General features: G+C 30.3%; 3 protein-coding genes across 4 annotated transcripts in view; 1 reads left to right on the top strand and 2 right to left on the bottom strand.

The window, feature by feature from the left end:
• The window catches only part of LOC132942584 (cardioacceleratory peptide receptor), a 237445-nt gene extending 234770 nt beyond the window's left edge, over window positions 1-2675 (top strand). Inside the window, exons 13-14 of the mRNA XM_061011133.1 lie at window positions 175-355; window positions 2085-2675. Of these exons, the coding sequence (XP_060867116.1) occupies window positions 175-355; window positions 2085-2298 (395 nt within the window). The 3' untranslated portion in view covers window positions 2299-2675. The remainder of the gene's footprint in view (window positions 1-174; window positions 356-2084) is intronic.
• Window positions 2676-2814: 139 nt separating this feature from the next.
• LOC132942585 (cytochrome c oxidase assembly protein COX20, mitochondrial) lies at window positions 2815-6585 on the bottom strand. Of its 2 annotated transcripts, none has more exons than XM_061011134.1 (4): window positions 6316-6585; window positions 6198-6261; window positions 5784-5959; window positions 2815-3244 (listed from the first exon to the last, which is right to left on the bottom strand). In XM_061011134.1, exons 2-4 carry the CDS (start codon window positions 6228-6230, stop codon window positions 3148-3150), a joined length of 306 nt encoding a protein of 101 aa, XP_060867117.1. In that variant the 5' UTR covers window positions 6231-6261; window positions 6316-6585; the 3' UTR covers window positions 2815-3147. The 2 variants fall into 2 exon arrangements, with proteins under 2 accessions (XP_060867117.1, XP_060867118.1); XM_061011135.1 differs by having other exon boundaries at window positions 6345-6584.
• Window positions 6586-8467: 1882 nt separating this feature from the next.
• Window positions 8468-12329, bottom strand: LOC132942946 (ATP synthase subunit beta, mitochondrial). The gene is made up of 8 exons (XM_061011664.1): window positions 12084-12329; window positions 10521-10694; window positions 10316-10450; window positions 10077-10238; window positions 9832-10016; window positions 9484-9765; window positions 9026-9418; window positions 8468-8943 (listed from the first exon to the last, which is right to left on the bottom strand). The coding sequence occupies exons 1-8, from the start codon at window positions 12199-12201 to the stop codon at window positions 8827-8829; spliced, it is 1566 nt and encodes a 521-aa protein (XP_060867647.1). The 5' UTR covers window positions 12202-12329; the 3' UTR covers window positions 8468-8826.
• Between the last annotated feature and the right edge of the window lie 9869 nt (window positions 12330-22198).

Here is a 22198-nt window from a genome sequence, read left to right as displayed (position 1 = left end):
GGATCCCTGTGTATCCGTCCCAGTGGCCTCTATAGTATCTTTAATCCTGGCTTGCCCGTCACGTCGACTCTCAGCCGGTGAAATAGATCTATAAAAATCGTGTTCACGGTGCAAGCGACGATCGTATACCTATATAAAACTCGAATGGTTTTTCTTTTCGCTGCTGTTTTCCAGTGTTCATCCTGTGCTGGAGCCCATACATAGTGTTCGACCTGCTACAAGTGTACGGCTACATACCGAAAACGCAATCGAGCGTGGCCCTGGCAACGTTCATACAGAGCCTGGCGCCGCTCAATTCCGCCGCCAACCCCATCATATACTGCTTGTTCTCCACTCACATCTGCAGATCTCTCAGGTACAGAGTATACCATGGTATATAATATATATACTTATTATTGTCTATACGTCTCCACGACGAAAATAATAATAATATTGATATATAACGTCAACGGTGCGCGAGACCCGAAGAAGGGGGACATCGTACTTATGACTGCTGCCATTAACCGACAAAATACGCAGCAAACTCGTAAATAGTAAATACTATAAAAAAAAGTATAATACTATACTAAAATACTATACGTCTATACCAAAGAAATGTATAATAATAACTGAAAAAATAATGCTACTAACCGTATACTATCGTATCGCATATTCGTACCTAATATTATATAGGCCGAGAAAACTAAACAATTTTTGAACTCATAAGTAGTATTAGGTATTTAGAAATAAAAGTAGCAATGACCAAAGTTAGTAAAATAATATTTTATTATGCCGGGTTGCAATCATGCCAAAAGAAACGTTTTTTTTAAAGTACCTACCTAGGTGGTTAAATTAATTTTAGATAGTATAAAAGTTATATATTATTATAAAAAAGTAAGTTAAAAAACAAAAATAGGTATATATCTCGTTATGACGTAGGTAACTTAACTTAAAGTTAATTTTATACACAATACACCACTTTAACCTTTATGAATAAAAAAAAAAACCAGAAAAATACTATTATGCAACCTGAAGCTATTTATCTATTATATACCAGTGTGGATTTTTCTGCACCAGCGTTTTGAACCGAGCTTATAAGCATAATATTAAGCACACGATAGCTGTAACTTTTATCACCATTGGAGATAAAATTCCTCTCCGTACCTTGGAAAAACCATAAACACCATTGGCGCGACTGATGTGTGAGAGCAGTATAGGTAGGTAATTCCGTAGGCACGAGATCGTGAAATCTGAAAACCACATCATCGTTAAGAAATATATTATCATATTATGGCTCCAATAACCAAAAGATTAGATACGACCAAAAATAAAAATCTAAATCTATTTTTTAAGTATACCTATAATATACTATAAAATACAGTCTGATAAAAACGTTCTCTCTACATTATTGAATATAATACATTTTATTACACCATAATAACGTACCTAATGCATTATAAACGAATATGCTCATCATACTTTTCGCTACGTTTCGTTTACTAACATCCGCTGCACACATTCAACGACCCGATTTTTGCGATTTGGAATTGGAACGATTCCTATTATTTCCTCGTTATATAATATTGTTGAGTAAAAACACTGATTCGTCTGTTTTTAAATTTTCGACAATCGTATTACTACTACACTGATTCTATATTCGAGATCCCTAGTTACATACCTACTTACATATTTTACCAATACCTACGATATTTTAACTTAAAAGTTAAAATCATAAAATAAATTATGTGTATAAGCATTTTATATACTCATATACTTACCTAACTCTTTTTAAAATCAAAATATCAAATTATGATCTCATGTTTTTATGGACGATCGGTGATTAGCTTTAGTGTTTAATTTTTATGATTCTAAATTTGAATAGTTAATATAAATTTTATTTTCAAAGATTATACAGTTCATAGATTTGTATCGTCAAATATAATATAACAGTTATAGGTATACCTTGGATCATGGTGCAACTGTGTAAGTGAAAAATTATAACCTTCTGTCCCTCTATACCCGGTCCACCCACACCGTGAAAGTCATATAGCCGCCGCGCCACACCCGACATAAGATCGCTACAACGTTTTTCAAAATATTTTCAGGCAAGTGCCGCCGTTCAGATGGTTGTTGTGTTGCCGAAACGGAACACAAGAGCAACTGAGCTACACGGAAACACTAACATCGTCTAATCGACAGGTGAACACGTCTCTGCTGCGGAATGCCACCGTGCACGTGCACTCGGTGGTCAGGGCTCCTGTGTTAGACCGCATGGGCATATCGACGGAGAAGAACAGCTACGCCGATTCGCTGCTTTAAGAAGGCCGGCACGGCGCACTCCATATGCACCCCACGACGTATTACTATTATTATTATTATTATTATAATGATTAATAATATTATATTATACGAGTAAATTATAAGAACATATTATTATTATTATTATTAATATTCTGTCCCCCATCCCTTTGTGCGAACGCGTCATTATTATAAACTATACAGCCATTATAATATTACAATATACATTTCTATATAATTATTAAAACATTATTACATTATTATTATTACTAAAATAATTACTATTACTACCTATTATTATTATTACTATTATAAATATTAATTATAACTATACGACCATAAACGTTAAGTTATATTCTGTCGACTGACTTCGTCCCTAAAAATACAATATTATTATGTGTACAAACCTTTGATATATATAATTATTAATATTATGTATTCCTTATTGTTGCCTGGATTCCTATTCGTACTTACGTCTTAAACCAATACTATGTAAATATTTTTTGTTTTAAACCATCGTTAATAAAATACAATAGCTTAATAACCACTTAACATGTATTTGTCTATTACAATAACAAAACAAAAAACATAAAATAATTTCTACATTATAATAACTACAGTCAGCTCTGGTGTTTTGATGTCCAACCTTCTTTGATTCTTATGTTTTAAGTAAGTACCTTATACGGCTGGCACACAACAACACTTGCAAGGTGCTGCTTCCCCTGATATATTTAGGTTTAAACAGAAAACAATTCAATTTTTGAAACCGAACTAAACACACTAAGCACTGAAGTATTCAGATGGATTTTAGTGGGTGTCGGCGACCGGCGAATATGGTTTATATTTTGTAATGTGTTTGGTGATGTTCAGTCATTTGGCATCAGTTCCACTTTTCTTAGCTTTGATAATACCTTTCAGTTCATTCAGTCTTTCTTCTGTATTATCATAGTTGTATCTGCATGCAATCCTGTTAACAATTTATCAATAAATATAATATAGTTCAGTACCAAGTTTAATTTGTATAAACTAAGTAATACCTTATAGCCTATAGGTAATAAACTAATAAATATAAAACTATGTGATACATGGTTTATCGGTATAAATTAATTTTCTCTCAATAACATTATTTCAACTATTTTGTGATGACATAAAAGTCTTCATTTGTCTCAACAACAAACTTTTGTTATCATTTATTTTGAAAAAATGCTCAAAAGTGAAAAAGAAGTATACTTCAATAATAAATAAGATGTTTAGTACTGTGTAAATAAATATTATAGAAGAAGAATTTCTGACATTTTCTAGATGGTAGGGCAGTGAAGTTTCTACAGTCCTCATCACTTGAAATAGTAATAAAATCATTGGAACTTATACTTATAATATCTTATGAATAGGGCAGTGAAGTTATTGCATTAAAAAACACACTAAATTGATTGCATTATTGCATTAAAATATATTAAAAATTGCACTTATAAATTTAAAAATTGCATTGAAAAAATTTAAAATAATTTAATTATAATCAATAAAATTAAATATATTAATACATAATAATAATAAAAATTAAATATGAATATTGCTTACATTATTGCATTGCACTACAAATGATTTTTTTAAGTTTTCAAAATCGAATGATCGTCTGTTATCGCACAACAAATTTTTGTTTACAAAAGAGAATACTGCCATCAGAAGAAAATATAGCGTCACCAAATTCTGATACGTAATTTTTTAAAATGGCTGATTTAATCGGTTTGACTTTTGGCATTTTAACGGACGAAATAGATGCGACAAAGTATAACGAACGACTACAGTACGTGCCACAAAAAAGTGCGGATGATTTTTGACGATAATAAAATAAATAGACGATAATATATGTTATTGAGGGACAAGTTTTTATCTTAACGACCAAAATGCGATAATCGCTCTATAGAAATAATAAGTAGGTATTACAACAAATATAGAAATTTGTTCACTGCTACGTTTAGTTACTTTTATTTTATATATTAAGTTATATAATCTTAAATGTAAACAAAAATTATCAAAAATAGTTAAAATTGCAGTAAAATTAAAAAAATCACCAAAATTGCATTTATTGCAATATAATTTTTTTTGGTTTAAATTAAGAGTTTAATGAAACATATTTTAAGCTCACTCAGCAATAAATATAACCATTTAAAAAAAACATGCAAATGCAACAACTTCACTGCCCTACTTATGAACATAAATAACATGGTTATACATGTATAATATTTACTGCATGGTTTTCAATAAATATATTAATACATTTTATATTTTCTAAAAAGATTATATGATTTTAACTGGAGCAATTTTTAAATTTAAATTATAAAATATACATAAGCAGTATATATATATTATATATACTGAAACACAAACTTACAAGCAATAAGCTAATAAAAGAAAATTCAGATACAAGTTTAATTGGAAATCACAATGGTTATTGTATGAATACTCAAATATTCCAAACTTGTTGCATGACAAAAAAGGTAATCGAGAGGTGGCCACCTCTTAAGTTCTTTAAGGGGTAATGGGTGGGAAATGGCTAATGGTTAATAATTTAACTAGAGCCTATATCGAGTTTTGGGTAGGTGTAATATTAGACTAACTGCTAAGACTGCTATATTTTTAAGGGTCCCGGTGCCAGTTTTTCAAATTTTCCACAATTCTATAAAATTTGAAAATTAAATTTTATATTTTAGTTGCCACTTCAATTATAAGACTTTTCAACTAATCTACTACCACATACCTATTGAGAGGGGGGAGGGGATGTATTATATCGAAAAAAAATGACTTTACGGGAATAACTATTTTTTTATCTGAAAGAAGAAGAATTCCTACAGCCCGCATCAATCTCTGATTTTGTATTTTAATTCTAATAATTGTATTAAAAAATTTGTAAAAAAATGGTTTTTATCTTGTATTTTTTTAGACATATTATAGAGTTTGAGAATAAAATATTGAAAAACATAGATCGATACGGGCTGTAGAATATTTCCCCTTAGCAATTAAAAAAAAAATTATGAAATTTGGTTGATTCTACAAGGTGATACTGTTATTCCTGCAGTGTATTTTTGAGGACAAAATGGCATCGGCACAGGGCGCCTTAAGAATAATATATGAGTTTTTATAATTATATTATGTTTACTACTACATGTGTAAATACTATTGTCAGTATTAATATTAACCTAACTAAATAAATAATGAGGATATAAAATAAAATAAAAAATTTAATTAATCCATATTTGGACAATACGGTCCTTTCAAGAAAATATATATGAAAAACTTGAATCAAACAAAAAGCATTGTAAAATTAAGATAGATATTATTATTATATTAGAAGCCACAATAACAAAGATTATTGGCTCGAGATATCATTATTGTGAGCTTATATCATAAAAATCTCGATAAAAACTGACTCGCTCATGTTATAAAATATTTATTTATACATTTGATAAACAATTAATACTCATAATATAATATATAGATATGCTTACCAATAAACAGAAGATATCGTAACAAAAGAACCAAAACCAAAGTGTGTAGATCTTAATGTTCTACTTGTACACAAAAAATAGCCGATTCCCATAGTAAATCCTCCGACTATCCCATACAGGAAACTGTTCCGAAAACACGGAATTTTTGAGACATCTTTACCCAAAAACATCAAAGGCTAAAAAAATATAACAGATATAACTATAAGATTAAATAATATAAGGTTACATTAATGACTACGTACTAAGATAAACAACATAGTAAGGTATATTTAAATCTGTTGTCTGTGCCACTAACCCATTATAAGCTAATAATAATAATTTGAAAAATGAACGTTACAATTTTTATAAACAACAATTATTATTTACTTATTACAAATCAACATAGGTACATAAATTGAAATGTTGCACTTTTACCTTATGATCTTCATCACTCGAAATCGACGCCATCGGTTATTTGATATCTTATAGTGCTCTCAAACTGAAATTGGTATTTTTTAGTTTGTTACCTAAATATTAAAAAGTAGACAGGTACTTTTGCTGTTGCACATTTGCAGTTTTCACCTTAAATCCTGCAGACAATCAACACCGGTCGTGGGCAGTGATAACCACACGTAGTAACTACTAACTAGTGAGTACTAAGTACACATATATATGTTACCACTTGCCATAGGACATAGCGATACTACGAGAGTATGATTAAAGAAATATTTATTACTGGTTGTTAGTTTATTGTAGAGATTTAATATAATGAAATTTTTTTGATCGTGTGAAACTGAAAAATATTAATATTACGTTATCACATAATAATACAGATGGATACAACCGTTATCTACAACTGTGATAATATTATCAATGATTTCGGTTTAATCTGTAGCATCTGTTCTATGATAGAATACACCTTAATCTATATAGTTTACAAATTTTACGTTTTTCAAAATGTGTGTTTTAAACTTTTAAAGCACCGTATTTGAATTTATTTGAAAAAATTGTCGCTCTGTTTTATTACGGAAGTTATACCAAAAAAACCGGAAAACAATTGATTTTTTAACAAAACAATGTATCGTCGAAAAATATAACAGAAAACTACTTTTTGACTAATTTTAATCTGTGTTTTAGTACGCTTAAGTTTTTGAAGCAATCACATTTTACTTATGGTATTTACTTTTTATAGTATACCAAAAAAACCGGAAAACAATTGTTTTATTATTTTATTTTTTGTGCAAGCGAGTGACCCTGCATGGTTTCGAGATGCATTAACAATGCATTTGATTTTACCCTATGACCTACTTTAGGTGGTTTTGCACAACAAGTCGATGGATATTTTCGATTTTTTTGTCCGAGCACAGCGCAGCGAACGAGTGGCAACGCTAGCACATTATGTGTTTTTTAACAACTTTATTTAATTCCGAGGCCTACCCTAGGTGGTTTTAGACAAAAAATCTAGGCAAATTTTCGATTTTTTTTGTTAAAAAACGTAAAAAAAAAATTGTTATAGAGGCGCTCGTGGCAGACGGCAGTCAAGTAGCGTTGCGCGCATGCGCATAAACGTAAAATCGCAAACTTTGGAAGGCTATAACTTCTAGAATAATAGTTTCCGGTAAAAAAAAATTGATAAACGAGCTTGGGCCAAAAACTAGATTTGTTCCAATATATTCTGTGTAGGTACATAGTTTTTACCAGTGGAAAAATGTTTAATTTATTCATAAATTTATATTTTTCTTTGTTTCTTTGTTTCTAATTAATTTATCAAAAACTATGTCAACTTTTTAAATCTCAATAGTAGTTAATGACCAATGAATCTAAAATCATTAAGAATAAAAACCTGAAGATAGTCTGTTGTACCTAACAACAGTCAGTGCATGCAAATATTGAAATATGGTATCACAGTTGTCAGTAACCCGAGTAACCACTAATCAGCAGCGGTCGTATATAAATAAGACAAATTTAATTGTTGCGATTTTATTTAACTAATTTGTCGTGCATGAAGTAGGTCAATAGGTAATAGCTCCGACAAACTAAAATGAATAGACTAATAATAGTACTGTACTGTTGAATAAAAAATACCAATATTACCTTTCAAAAAATGTTTTCTTAAATCTTACGAGGATGTCACGTCCGCATGTGTTGTCTTCGTCTTACACACGTACGACATAAACAAAACGCGTTTACGCAGTCTTGAGTGAAACTCGCTCAATTTTAGTTCTAGAGTAAAAATACCTATTATAAAATTGAATTATGAGAATATTCCTAAGGGCAAGTCGTTGCGTTTTTTTTTTTAAATTTAAAGGTATTTTAAAAATGTTGAAATTTTTTACATTTCTAAATAATATAATGAACGTATTGGGTATAATGGAAAAAACGCAACGACTTGCCCTCAGAAATATTGTCACATTTCAATTAAGCACTTTTAATAGTTGATATTTTCCGTCTAGATATCCAGTATTATTTTGAATATGCTTATACATTATTGTGATCAATATTTTGGAAACATCAAACACAACACATAAAAAAACTCCATCCAATAGTTACATTATACTTGTGTGAAAATAAAAATATAATACTACTTAAGTATACAATATATTTTAGAGAACAAAAACCTTGTAGGTAATTTATTTCAATAAAACACATTGACACAGACCTAAAGGATATTTTGAGGTGAACAGTTGAATCTTTAGAATATAAAATTAAAATTTGTATAGTATAATTTTATTACAAATCAGGTAAATGGTTTGCAATAACAACAGTATATTATACACATAAACTGTAAAATTTATATTGTAATTGTTACATAAAAATGATCTAAATGGCAAAAACTGACAGCATTGAAAAAAAAAACAGTTTAGATTGTGATACAACATGTTTACATGTCATTAAAGATGCACTAGGTCATTCGGTTTTTGATGTTTTCTGTTTAACAAATAGTATTTACATAACTCTACTTAATTTATTCGCTGAAACACGAACAATAATGTTTACTTTTATAGAATACAAAAATGTTTACGAGGACAACTTGTGTGAATGGATTTAGTATCATTTATATAAATTATGTATTTTTGGCCAAAGTTTCAGCTTTAGCAACTACTTCTTCAATGGGTCCAACCATGTAGAATGCAATTTCGGGCAAATGATCGTAATCACCAGCTAAGATTTTTGAAAATCCCTAGAATTGAAAGGAAAATATAAATATTTAAATAATTAATTAAAAATCATAAAATATCAATTTTATTATTTATTTTATTTACTTTGATTGTTTCTTCAAGAGGAACCAATTTTCCAGGATGTCCAGTAAAGACCTCAGCTACTTGGAAAGGTTGGGACAAGAACCTCTGGATTTTCCTAGCCCTGGCAACTGTCAATTTGTCTTCTTCAGAGAGTTCATCCATACCCAAGATAGCAATGATATCTTGTAGTGATTTGTAGTCTTGTAAAATTTTCTGTACTCCACGAGCAACATTGTAATGTTCATCACCAATAACGTTGGGGTCCATAATACGGGATGTGGAATCCAATGGATCTACAGCTGGGTAAATACCCAACTCAGCGATAGCACGAGACAATACAGTGGTGGCATCTAAATGGGCAAAAGTTGTAGCTGGAGCAGGATCAGTTAAATCGTCAGCAGGTACATAGATAGCCTAAAAAAAACCATTATTTGTGAAATAATTATCACAATTTAAAAAAAAAAGGTTTAACTATTTACCTGTACTGAGGTAATGGATCCTTTGCTGGTCGTGGTAATTCTCTCCTGCATAGTACCCATGTCAGTGGCCAAAGTTGGTTGATAACCTACAGCAGATGGGATACGACCCAACAAAGCAGATACTTCAGAACCAGCTTGTGTGAAACGGAAAATATTGTCAATGAAAAGCAATACATCTTGTCCTTCTTGATCTCTGAAGTATTCAGCAACGGTAAGACCAGTAAGAGCAACACGGGCACGAGCGCCGGGAGGTTCATTCATCTGACCATATACCAACGCTACCTAAAATAAAACAATCATTTTAATAATTGTCTAACCTATTACATCTTGATAACAAAAATAATATACCTTTGAGGTTTTGTCCTTGAGGGAAATTACACCGGATTCAATCATTTCATGGTACAAGTCATTACCTTCACGTGTTCTTTCTCCTACACCAGCGAATACTGAGTAACCACCATGAGCCTTAGCAACGTTGTTGATCAGTTCCATAATCAATACAGTTTTTCCTACTCCAGCACCTCCGAACAAACCTAAGTACACAGACATATTTATAAATATAAACTTCAATAGGCAACTCATTAAATTATTACCAATTTTTCCTCCCTTTACGTAAGGGGCCAATAAATCTACAACTTTGATTCCAGTGACCAAAATTTCTTGTTCAACACTCATTTCAACAAAAGGAGGGGCTTCAGCGTGAATGGGTGCGGTCTTATCAGTGTCGATGGGGCCTCTCTCATCAATTGGTTCACCTTAAAAACATATGATTATTTAAATGGTAAGAATGTTATATTTTTTAATTATAATCGAATAGAAAATAAATATTTACCAATGACATTGATAATGCGTCCTAAAGTTTCAGCACCAACTGGAATTCTGATTGGAGATCCACAGTCAAGTACTTCTTGTCCTCTGACAAGACCTTCAGTACCATCCATAGCAATAGTTCTGACAGTATTTTCACCTATAATAGAATAAATAGCAAGGTTGCAAGTGTTTTTTAGTATTCAATGATGATTACAAAATATAATTACCCAAATGCTGGGCAACTTCAAGTACAAGACGTGGAGACCTGTTTTGTACTTCAAGAGCATTGAGGATGGGGGGTAGTTCTTCGTCAAATTGTACATCAACAACGGCACCAATAACCGCAACAATACGTCCTTGTGATGTACCAGCCATTGGCTTGGCAGCAGCTTTGTTGTTGGCTAAATTTAATAAAACATATTTATCCATGAGTTTCAAAACAAAATAATCTATATTTTGCTCAATAAATGTAAAGGTAAGTAACGAAATTTTGAAATATTGTAAAATAAGTAAAAGGTCGGAAGTATTTTAATAAAAAGACTGTTAATATGTTTCTAGAAGATGCAAATCTTATTTGCCTTACAACAGTTAAAAATATTAACTCATTTTTACTATTTTTTTCGTTATATTCAGTTTGAAAATTAAAATTTTATAAAATTAATTATACATAAAAATCAAACTACCACATTATTCACATTTATAATAAATTTATTAGTCCGGTCGTGGATATTGAAATTAATTGTTCTATGTACTTTAATTTTAATTATTTTTTTTTTATTGTTGTTTTACTATATTTTATTATTATATTATATCTTTTTACCATAATGGACGTTGGCACATTTTTTGTGCGGAACCGTGTTATATTGTGGTTGTATAAAAAAAATCTTTTGTATTACGAAAATGTGTGGAATCAGGTAGATAAAAAGATATATTGTTCAAGATCGTGTGTTACCCAATTGTACATGAAAATTTACTATCAAGAAATTATTATTTGTAACAATAGTTAAGGACTACCAAAAAAAAAACAAACTTCATATAGGTAATTTATTTTAATTATGATTTTAGCATTTTACTACAGCTTATAAAACTTTAAAATATATGGAAATATAGCTACTATATTTATTTGTTAATAGTTATTTATCTATATAAGTACATAAAAATATGTCGATTGAAAATAGAGGTGTTAAATTATACAAGAAATACTTTATCTAATACTACAAATAGGTATAAAATCTCCAAAATGAGTCTTAAACATCGTAGTAATCAGAGATCGGTAAAGTTGAACACCACTTTTAAAGGACAATTATGCAATATTAATGCAACATAAATGGATTGAGACGAGATAGGTCATAGGGACGACAAAAAACATAGGGTCATCAGATACTTATAACTAAACGGTTTTCAAAGGAAAACCATCCAAGGTCAAAAAAAGGTCATTTGTCGAGTTTTAAGGAAACAGGATTTTCACGTGAAAAACGCGACGGGCACATAACGAAACAGTTTTCCTTCAACAACTTTATCCAAAGTATAGCAGAATCGACGATAGATATAACCCCAAAACGTTAAAGGAGGCGGTGGCGGCGGCGGCCGGTGGGGCCATTACGGCGAACGATGGACCTAAGTACACACCGAAAACCGAAAACGCCTCAGTCGCGTTGACCCATTAACAGAGTAAAACCGACGGAAATTTTCCGACGGTAAACCGAAAAAATCGACAAGTCGACCGAATTCCCCCGGGAGCCGGCCAGCAAGATAAGAGAAAACGCCGCGCGAGACGACGTCATACTCACAATTGGACGAGGTGGCGACCATGGCTTTTGGTAGCTCATTTTGCACGATTTTCGGCGTGAGGTTGCTCTTGCCGGCCTTCAGGGCCCCAATGGCCGCCCTGGACAACGCGTTCAACATAATTGGGCTGCGGCGACGGTGGAAAAAATTATATTGCACGGAAACGAGTTGAGCGAACGGCCGAGGTGAAATGTGTCGTGAGCAAGACGAGTCGCTGCGGGTAAGACCGGACAAAATGGACGACCTACGCCTATGCGGCCCGTATCCCCCGCGCATCCGTCCCGATGACGGGCGCAGTGTGTTCACCTCTGCGGGACGAGCTCCGTCAGCTGTCCGCGGTAAAACATGTGTTTTCCCCAGGTCACCGGACCGCCGGCAACACTGTATCTGAGTAAAAAATTGGCGGCAACAACCGATGCGATGGGAGAATATTAGGTAATAAACATTATTGCCTCGTTCGTTTTTGATTTCTGTTACTGTTCTTGAAATTACCGAAAAAACGTATTACAGCTGTTCTGGTTTATAAAACACTGCTATTTAAAGACACAAAATTGAAAAACTATCATCATCCCTAGTGGTTTTACAATAGTGATTAATTTTTAATTTTTTTTTTTTATTCTGTATACGAAATTTCTACCAGAAGGAGGGCTTTGATTTCAACATATAATATCTTATCTTTTAGCAAATTGGATCAAGATGGTACTCTAAAGAGGTCATTTTTCGATTTTCTCAATACTTTTTTAATGCCACGGGAAAAACCACCGACAAATTACAAAAAACCGCTAAAAATGGGATTTTAATTTCTAACGCTTTGTTTATCATTATCATCATAGAAACGAATAAAAATAAAAATAAAAACTTTAGTTATTTTGTTATAATTTATAATATTAATTCAACTTACAGGCTATAATAACAATATAAAATATCCAGACTGACAAACCGTCTCCGCTCAGAATCGTTTTTCGTATACAATGATATGATATCTTTGAGTTCAAATCACAGATATATATGATTTCTGTGGTTCAAATTTAATATAATCCACTGTACATTTATACAGTGACCCACTTGTAACCTACTATACAGCAGTGACATCCACTTACCCGCTTTTTTCAATTTTAATTACAATATTATTTTTACACCACACAATGCTATAAGATTAAAACAAACATGTATAGTATGTTTAAAGATGGTCAAGTCTATATAAGCGAATAAACAACACAAATTGTATTTCTTAATATATCTATATCTATACTAATATTATAAAGAGGGAAGATTTGATTGTTTGTTGGAGATAAACTCCGAAACTACTGAACCGATTTCGAAAATTCTTTCACCAATATACAAAGCCACATTCTTTGTGAGTGTCATAGGCTAATTTAAAAAGGGAAGTGATCACCCCCGGTAGGTGCTCAAACAGGAATTTTGAGATTTACGATAGACATTTTTGTTTTTTAATGGTTGCTATGGGTTATATATATAGATAAAAATAATTGTATAGACGTTGTTGTTGTTTTTGGCCATGTCACCAGGTGTGCACTTATCCCACAGCGTGCAAACTTCACAGAAACCATCTACATATTAATCTTAATATGCACTGAAATTTTTATCGAAATCGGTTTGGTGCATCCTGAGTTATAAAATTTATTCAAAATGTACACTTATTTTTATATATATAGATTATAATAGTATTATACTAATATTTAGTATAATTATTACTATTAATTAATAAATAAATATATTCAATGATAATCTATTTATACAAAAATGGAGCGTGAAAAATGTACATTACCTCATCAAACGAGAACGGCTGGTCCGATTTGGCTCAAATTTTTTTTAAAATTATTCTTCTATAAACCAATAGCGACCTTTATATAAACAAACACTTCCACCGTAAATCTCAAAATTCCTGTTTAAGCACTTCCCCAGGCGTCTATAAATTTGTAGTAGCGTGGTGTTATGATATAGCCTATAGCCTTCCTCGATGAATGGACAACAAGAAAATAATTTTTCATTTCAAACCAGTAGTTCCTGAAATTAGCACGTTCAAACAAACAAACTATACAGCTTTATATATTAAAGTATAGATATATAAATTAATGTTTTTGGGTAGATTAGACCTCTGGGAAGAAGACAGGCTAATTTAAAAATGGTTAAATTTGGTTATCTTTTATTCATCTGATATTAGTACGGTTAGGTTAGGTTAGGATTTTGTATTAATTGATTATATTAATCCACCATAGGTGGAATACGACAAACTTGGTATAACTTTGATACTTTAGAGTTGAATCATACACTTACGTACAAACATCACGGGGTCCACGATCTACCGCAGATAGATTGTCTACCTGATAATATACTGCTGCGAATCAGAATTTTTATTCCTGGTAACGGAGAATTTAAGATAAATTTTGAACACCATACACCGAAATAGGTACAAATTAGGTAGATTGTAGTAGTGGTAGCGTGAGTGATCGTGTATGATAATATATTATATTTCCTAGCGTGTTCCTAGAATGTGTGATAAAATTTAAAAACAGTTCATCCTATTGGCTCAATTTCATAAAATAATCCTGCACTGCTAGGTGCTATACGCCATTATCGCTATTAAAATATTAATGGCCAACAATTGTATTCAATGCATGTAAAATTGTGCTAAACTACATAAACCTACTCTCAGTGAAAGACTCGAAGGATCTGATATGGGGAATTAGAATTTGTTTTTTGAAACAATGAAAATAATATAATTTTTTGGATTGGATTATTGTTCTTATCGATTTAAAATTTAACACGTTAGCTACTATACCTAGTAATTAGTATACGTTGAGTGATAGAAAAAAAATAAAAAAAATATTTGATTAAAAAATGTTTTCTTGGAAATTTGATTAAGTATGAAAATGTACAGAGTAATTCTGATGGGTCACAAGGTATGTGGTGTGGGTGGGAGGTTCACATTTTGTAAGGCACCAAAGATCGACTTCACGTGACTGGTCTTTTTTTTAATAACATAAAATAAGAGAAGGGATGTACAAAGTATTTTGCTCGAGGGCGCATGAACGATATGAATCCGTACCCCAACAAAACGTTTATATGGATAAAAGAATGTTGGAACAGGAAAATAATTATTATTTGACGGTAAAAAAGCACTACATAAACCTAAAATAAAATGAAAAGTCTTGCGTGGAAATAAGAATAAATATTAAATGCCTACATATTATTTTGTAAATCTAATGTTTTCATTATTGATTGTGTAAGGTAAGTAATATTTAGAATTTACTGCGTTCTGTACATAGAGAGGTACTCGACGATTGCATGTGAAGAGACTACGCTGTTAGGTTGATTCAAACTGCGACGAATTCACATTTTATGATTTTACAACGTGTTGATCCATTCCTTTCACACAAATGACGTAGGCACTTAACAGTAGGGATGTCCCAAACGAAATATTAAGGGGGGGGGGGTTAGATACATTAATGTGACAACTAAAAGTTTTGGTTAAGTATATACCTACATAATAGGTACCTATATAACTTATAATTCATACATTAATTTAATTTCCAAAGAAATATAACTTCCCAGGCACGCCCGGAAAACCGTCGTCTGTCGAATTTTAGTACATAGTGCTCAGTGATGAAAGAACTGTAATATCACGCGTCTCTTAATACATTTATTTTGGTCACTAATGATATTATTATTAATTTAGTTAATACATAGACATAAAAATAACATTTTTTAATTGTTCTATATGCCTACGGTTACATCTTATATTATAATATAATTTATTTCTTCTTACTTAATAAGAGTTTCTTATTTCGCATGAACAAAAAACTGCTGCAATAGTAGGTACAACAATAAATTACAACAAATTAGCCATATATTTATAAATCTTAAATTACGATCTAACTATAAATAAGATAAATATAAAAACTATGATAGTATAATTAATATTAATATAAAAAAAAATATTATTGTAGGAATACACATTACAAAGTCTATACAAAAAATTCAACTAGTCACATAACAAAAAAAAAAATTAAAGGAGGGTGTTGGCGCCCGCAGGCAAAAGCATTTTAGAAACAAAAAAAAATTTTAATTAAAAACTTCAAACTAAAATGTCCAGAATCTAAAACAGAAAAAAACTATTCGAAATATTTAGTTCATTAATGATGGATTATTCAAAGTGCACCAGATTTTCAATGTTCAAAAAGTATATACAAAAAATTCAACTAGGGTTACAAAACAAAAAAAAAAATTGAAAGAGGGTGTTGGAGCCCGCAGGCAAATGCATTTTAGAAAACAAAAAAAAATTTTAAAAAAAGTATTATTGTAGGAATACACATTACAAAGTCTATACAACAAATTCAACTAGTAACATAACAAAAAAAATATTGAAGGAGGGTGTTGGCGCCCGCGGGCAAAGGCATTTTAGAAAACAAAAAAAAATTTTAATTAAAAACTTCAAACTAAAATGTCCAGAATCTAAAACAGAAAAAAACTATTCAAAATATTTAGTTCATTAATGATGGATTATTCAAAGTGCACCAGATTTTCAATGTTCAAAAAGTATATACAAAAAATTCAACTAGGGTTACAAAACAAAAAAAAAAAATTGAAAGAGGGTGTTGGAGCCCGCAGGCAAATGCATTTTAGAAAACAAAAAAAAATTTTAAAAAAAGTATTATTGTAGGAATACACATTACAAAGTCTATACAAAAAATTCAACTAGTAACATAACAAAAAAAATATTGAAGGAGGGTGTTGGCGCCCGCGGGCAAAGGCATTTTAGAAAACAAAAAAAATTTTAATTAAAAACTTCAAACTAAAATGTCCAGAATCTTAAACAGAAAAAAACTATTCAAAATATTTAGTTCATTAATGATGGATTATTCAAAGTGCACCAGATTTTCAATGTTCAAAAAGTATATACGAAAAATTCAACTAGAGTTACATAACAAAAAACAAATTGAAAGAGGGTGTTGGAGCCCGCAGGCAAATGCATTTTAGAAAACAAAAAAAAATTTTAAAAAAAGTATTATTGTAGGAATACACATTACAAAGTCTATACAAAAAATTCAACTAGTCACATAACAAAAAAAAAAATTAAAGGAGGGTGTTGGCGCCCGCAGGCAAATGCATTTTAGAAACAAAAAAAAATTTTAATTAAAAACTTCAAACTAAAATGTCCAGAATCTAAAACAGAAAAAAACTATTCAAAATATTTAGTTCATTAATGATGGATTATTCAAAGTGCACCAGATTTTCAATGTTCAAAAAGTATATACAAAAAATTCAACTAGGGTTACAAAACAAAAAAAAAAAATTGAAAGAGGGTGTTGAAGCCCGCAGGCAAATGCATTTTAGAAAACAAAAAAAAATTTTAAAAAAAGTATTATTGTAGGAATACACATTACAAAGTCTATACAAAAAATTCAACTAGTAACATAACAAAAAAAATATTGAAGGAGGGTGTTGGCGCCCGCGGGCAAAGGCATTTTAGAAAACAAAAAAAAATTTTAATTAAAAACTTCAAACTAAAATGTCCAGAATCTAAAACAGAAAAAAACTATTCAAAATATTTAGTTCATTAATGATGGATTATTCAAAGTGCACCAGATTTTCAATGTTCAAAAAGTATATACGAAAAATTCAACTAGGGTTACAAAACAAAAAAAAAAATTGAAAGAGGGTGTTGGAGCCCGCAGGCAAATGCATTTTAGAAAACAAAAAAAAATTTTAAAAAAAGTATTATTGTAGGAATACACATTACAAAGTCTATACAAAAAATTCAACTAGTAACATAACAAAAAAAATATTGAAGGAGGGTGTTGGCGCCCGCGGGCAAAGGCATTTTAGAAAACAAAAAAAAATTTTAAAAAAAGTATTATTGTAGGAATACACATTACAAAGTCTATACAAAAAATTCAACTAGTAACATAACAAAAAAAATATTGAAGGAGGGTGTTGGCGCCCGCGGGCAAAGGCATTTTAGAAAACAAAAAAAAATTTTAATTAAAAACTTCAAACTAAAATGTCCAGAATCTAAAACAGAAAAAAACTATTCAAAATATTTAGTTCATTAATGATGGATTATTCAAAGTGCACCAGATTTTCAATGTTCAAAAAGTATATACGAAAAATTCAACTAGGGTTACAAAACAAAAAAAAAAATTGAAAGAGGGTGTTGGAGCCCGCAGGCAAATGCATTTTAGAAAACAAAAAAAAATTTTAAAAAAAGTATTATTGTAGGAATACACATTACAAAGTCTATACAAAAAATTCAACTAGTAACATAACAAAAAAAATATTGAAGGAGGGTGTTGGCGCCCGCGGGCAAAGGCATTTTAGAAAACAAAAAAAAATTTTAATTAAAAACTTCAAACTAAAATGTCCAGAATCTAAAACAGAAAAAAACTATTCAAAATATTTAGTTCATTAATGATGGATTATTCAAAGTGCACCAGATTTTCAATGTTCAAAAAGTATATACAAAAAATTCAACTAGAGTTACAAAACAAAAAAAAAAATTGAAAGAGGGTGTTGGCGCCCGCAGGCAAATGCATTTTAGAAAACAAAAAAAAATTTTAAAAAAAGTATTATGTTAGGAATACTCATTACAAAGTCTATACAAAAAATTCAACTAGTAACATAACAAAAAAATTATTGAAGGAGGGTGTTGGCGCCCGCGGGCAAAGGCATTTTAGAAAACAAAAAAAAATTGAAATAAAAAACTTCAAACTAAAATGTCCAGAATCTTAAACAGAAAAAAACTATTCAAAATATTTAGTTCATTAATGATGGATTATTCAAAGTGTACCAGATTTTCAATGTTCAAAAAGTATATACAAAAAATTCAACTTGAGTTACAAAACAAAAAAAAAAATTGAAAGAGGGTGTTGGCGCCCGCAGGCAAATGCATTTTAGAAAACAAAAAAAAATATTATTGTAGGAATACACATTACAAAGTCTATACAAAAACTTCAACTAGTCACATAACCAAAAAAAAATTGAAGGAGGGTGTTGGCGCCTGCGGGCAAATGCATTTTAGAAAACAAAAAAAATTTGAAATTAATTATATTGTGTGAATACACATTACAAACTTCAAACTAAAATGTCCAGTATCTTAATCAGAAAAAACTATTCAAAATATTTAGTTCATTAAAGAAGGATTTTTAATAGAGCACCAGGTTGCCAATGTTTAAAAAATGTATACAATTTCATTACCTAAAGATAAATTCATAAAAAAAAAATTGAAAAGAAGATGTGGTTGCCAGCAGGCAAATGCATTTTAGAAGGCAAAAAAAATTTTACATGGCACTGGCTTGTCAGTGTTTAAAATATCTATATAAAAAGATCAACATAATATTTATACAAAAAAATCTACTAGAGTTCAATGAATCAAAAAAAAAAATTGTTTGAGAAACCCGGGTGAAATAACACTAACCATAAAAATACGATGGAAGCTAAATACTGCAATACATGTTAACTACAATCCAAAAACTAGGTATTGTTTACATTATAATAATACGAACAATTATTATGATCAGAGGTGTATCACCGTAATATATGTATAAGAAAATGTATAAAAATGATTGTAATTTATAAAGGATGCAAAGAAATTAAATGAGAAAAAGGTCCTGTACGGACTCTACTATGTGATTGTTATTTATGAAGGACATAAAATAATGTTAAATTTAAAATAATATTGTATTTGGCTGGGTCCACAGTCAGTATTAAATTACGAACTATTAAGTCTAAATGCAAATAAAAACATAGTCAAATATCTATCTACATTTTATAATTTGTTGTGGTAAAAAAATCATTAATTAATGTTGGCTGTATTTAAGTTTTTAATAACTATACTGGTACAACTCTAGCTGACAGTCTTTAAGACGTCTAGTTTCCTGTCCTATCCTCACCTTACCTCACCTAACCAAATTAATAATATTTAAATATTTCCTTTCATTGTTATGTTTACAATATCGAATACCTTTATAGTTAGTAGGAAAAGATCATCGCAAAGCTCACGACCAGTGATTGTAGTCGTCTATCATTACCATAGCTTCAACTAACCTTAGGTTTCCCAAACTAGCTTCTTATGACTAATTACATTAGGACACTTTGAATAAAAATTTCCTGAGTTGCAGGTTGCCGAACTTATAAGTGATTGATTATCAAGTTGATCCTTAGATTGTTGACACCTTAGTTCCCCTCGAAGACCGCTGGTAAGACTATTATGTCCTATCCATTATGTTATATCTATATTATCTATGATGGAGCCATACCCAGCTCACTCGTGTAAACAATTTGAAGCACATAAAAGCGATTAATAAAAGTCTCTATTAATGATAATATGAAATCCCAGACCTGTCCCCCATACTCTGATATTAAGAGCCCAGCCCACCTTCATATTCTCTATGCAAAAAGTGAATTTAAGACAAATTTGTAAATCAATGCACAGTCTCTCTATTGTACTAATATTTGTGATTTCATTAATTTTCAGTATTTTGTATAATTAGTAATAATTAGTAAACCTAACCTACTGAGACAACCTTGAGGCATTTCCTTTTAGGAAATTAATTAAATCCTCAAACATAACTCTTAATTCAAGAGTTTATAACTAATACAATCATAATATAATATGAGTATAGTACATTACGTAATATTTTTTTATAATATTTACTGTTGGTGAAATATTAAGTTTGTATTTCTATAATATAATATATGTTATGATATTTATGGACGACACTTGCACCATGGCCCCTCGATATAGTAATGTGGTGACCCGGCACATCTCTTTTAGATAAATGATTAAGTCTTCCAATTTACTAAACATTTATGTTTTGTAGATAATTTGAAGAAAAATTTAAAATTGAAGAGAGACTGTGTGAGTTAACAAAATTTGTGGTTATGAAATGTTTATTTGAACACCTGTTATAATGTATTATATTGAACTTAAATTAATTTTTTATAATGTACTATAGTAAACATTTGAACGTTTATTACAATATACGTATATTATACATAGATTTCAAGTATGATTTTTTTTAGTTTTTTTTTTGATAGTTACCTACCTACTACAATACTAGACACTTTATTTTTTTTTTTTGAAGCAATATTATATGTTTTGGATTATTTAGATCTATATAAACTAAATTTCAGACCCATAGTTTAGTATTTAAAGTTTGTATGATCAAAGTCGTGGAACCAAATTTTATCAGACTCTACTAGAATGTTGTAGTTAAATTAAACTATAATATAGGTATGTGGAATAACAGTACCTAACCTTCTATTATAATTTGTTATGAATATAATATTTTAAGTAATAACTCAAATTTAGCACTTTTACGGTACTTAATAGATTTTCCTAATATTTTAACAGAAATTATGGAGCTAAAAATATAGAAATACCTATATTATGTGACGGTCCATAGTTGATAGTTTTGTTTCATTTATAATAATATTGCTTTTTAATATACTTTTTCATAAATTAATATTTATTACAGTTGGCTTTTATGATTTGTTTGAACTATTAGTATGTATTTTTTTGGGGAGATCCCTATTATTACAACACCGTTACCAATATGCGTTTTTTTCTGGTTAGTTAATATAATTGCATGTTTTCATGATTTCTTCGTATTTATGCTTATTTTCTTAAAATGTTTTTATATTTTCGGTTCATACGTTACCTACCTACCAAGTGTGTAAATAAAAAATTTTTTATGTAAACCAATTTGAATTATTATTTATTAATTTAAAAAAATTTTAATAAAAACGTTTTCATTCAGTATTTTTTTGAATATTTTATTATTTTTAATATTTTTGAATATTTCAGTGCATATATTTGCCTGTCTTTAGTGCATACAGGCAGGCAAATATTTAACACTTAAGAGGATGTCAGATTTTTAGCGCACCATTTATTTCTCTCTCCGACCCACGCACAATCATTTTAGTGTTTTCTTAATCGTACATTTGGTATGCTACGCGTGGGTCAAAGATGGAAAACAAATAGTGCGCTGACATCCCAACCAGAAACAAGTTTACACGAGTGAGCTGGGTATGGCTCCATCATAGATAATAAAGATATGGATAGGACATAATATCAGCGGTCTTCGTCCTTCGA

Source organism: Metopolophium dirhodum, chromosome 4 (genome assembly GCF_019925205.1).
Source record: "Metopolophium dirhodum isolate CAU chromosome 4, ASM1992520v1, whole genome shotgun sequence".
NCBI lineage: Eukaryota > Metazoa > Arthropoda > Insecta > Hemiptera > Aphididae > Metopolophium > Metopolophium dirhodum.
Note: the sequence above shows the minus strand (reverse complement) of the source record. Positions and strands in the feature narration are given on the sequence as shown.

Bases quoted from the DNA above. Each gene is read 5' to 3' on its own strand.
- LOC132942585 (XM_061011134.1), bottom strand. From the start codon at position 6,230: ATGGCGTCGATTTCGAGTGATGAAGATCATAAG. The intron at 5,960-6,197 runs GTAAAAGTGCAA...ATATTTTTTTAG, and splicing joins CGAGTGATGAAGATCATAAG to CCTTTGATGTTTTTGGGTAA. The intron at 3,245-5,783 runs GTAAGCATATCT...AATTGTTAACAG, and splicing joins ACGATATCTTCTGTTTATTG to GATTGCATGCAGATACAACT.
- LOC132942946 (XM_061011664.1), bottom strand. From the start codon at position 12,201: ATGTTGAACGCGTTGTCCAGGGCGGCCATTGGGGCCCTGAAGGCCGGC. The intron at 10,239-10,315 runs GTAAATATTTAT...TATGTTTTTAAG, and splicing joins ACGCATTATCAATGTCATTG to GTGAACCAATTGATGAGAGA. The intron at 9,766-9,831 runs GTATATTATTTT...GTTTTATTTTAG, and splicing joins TCAAGGACAAAACCTCAAAG to GTAGCGTTGGTATATGGTCA.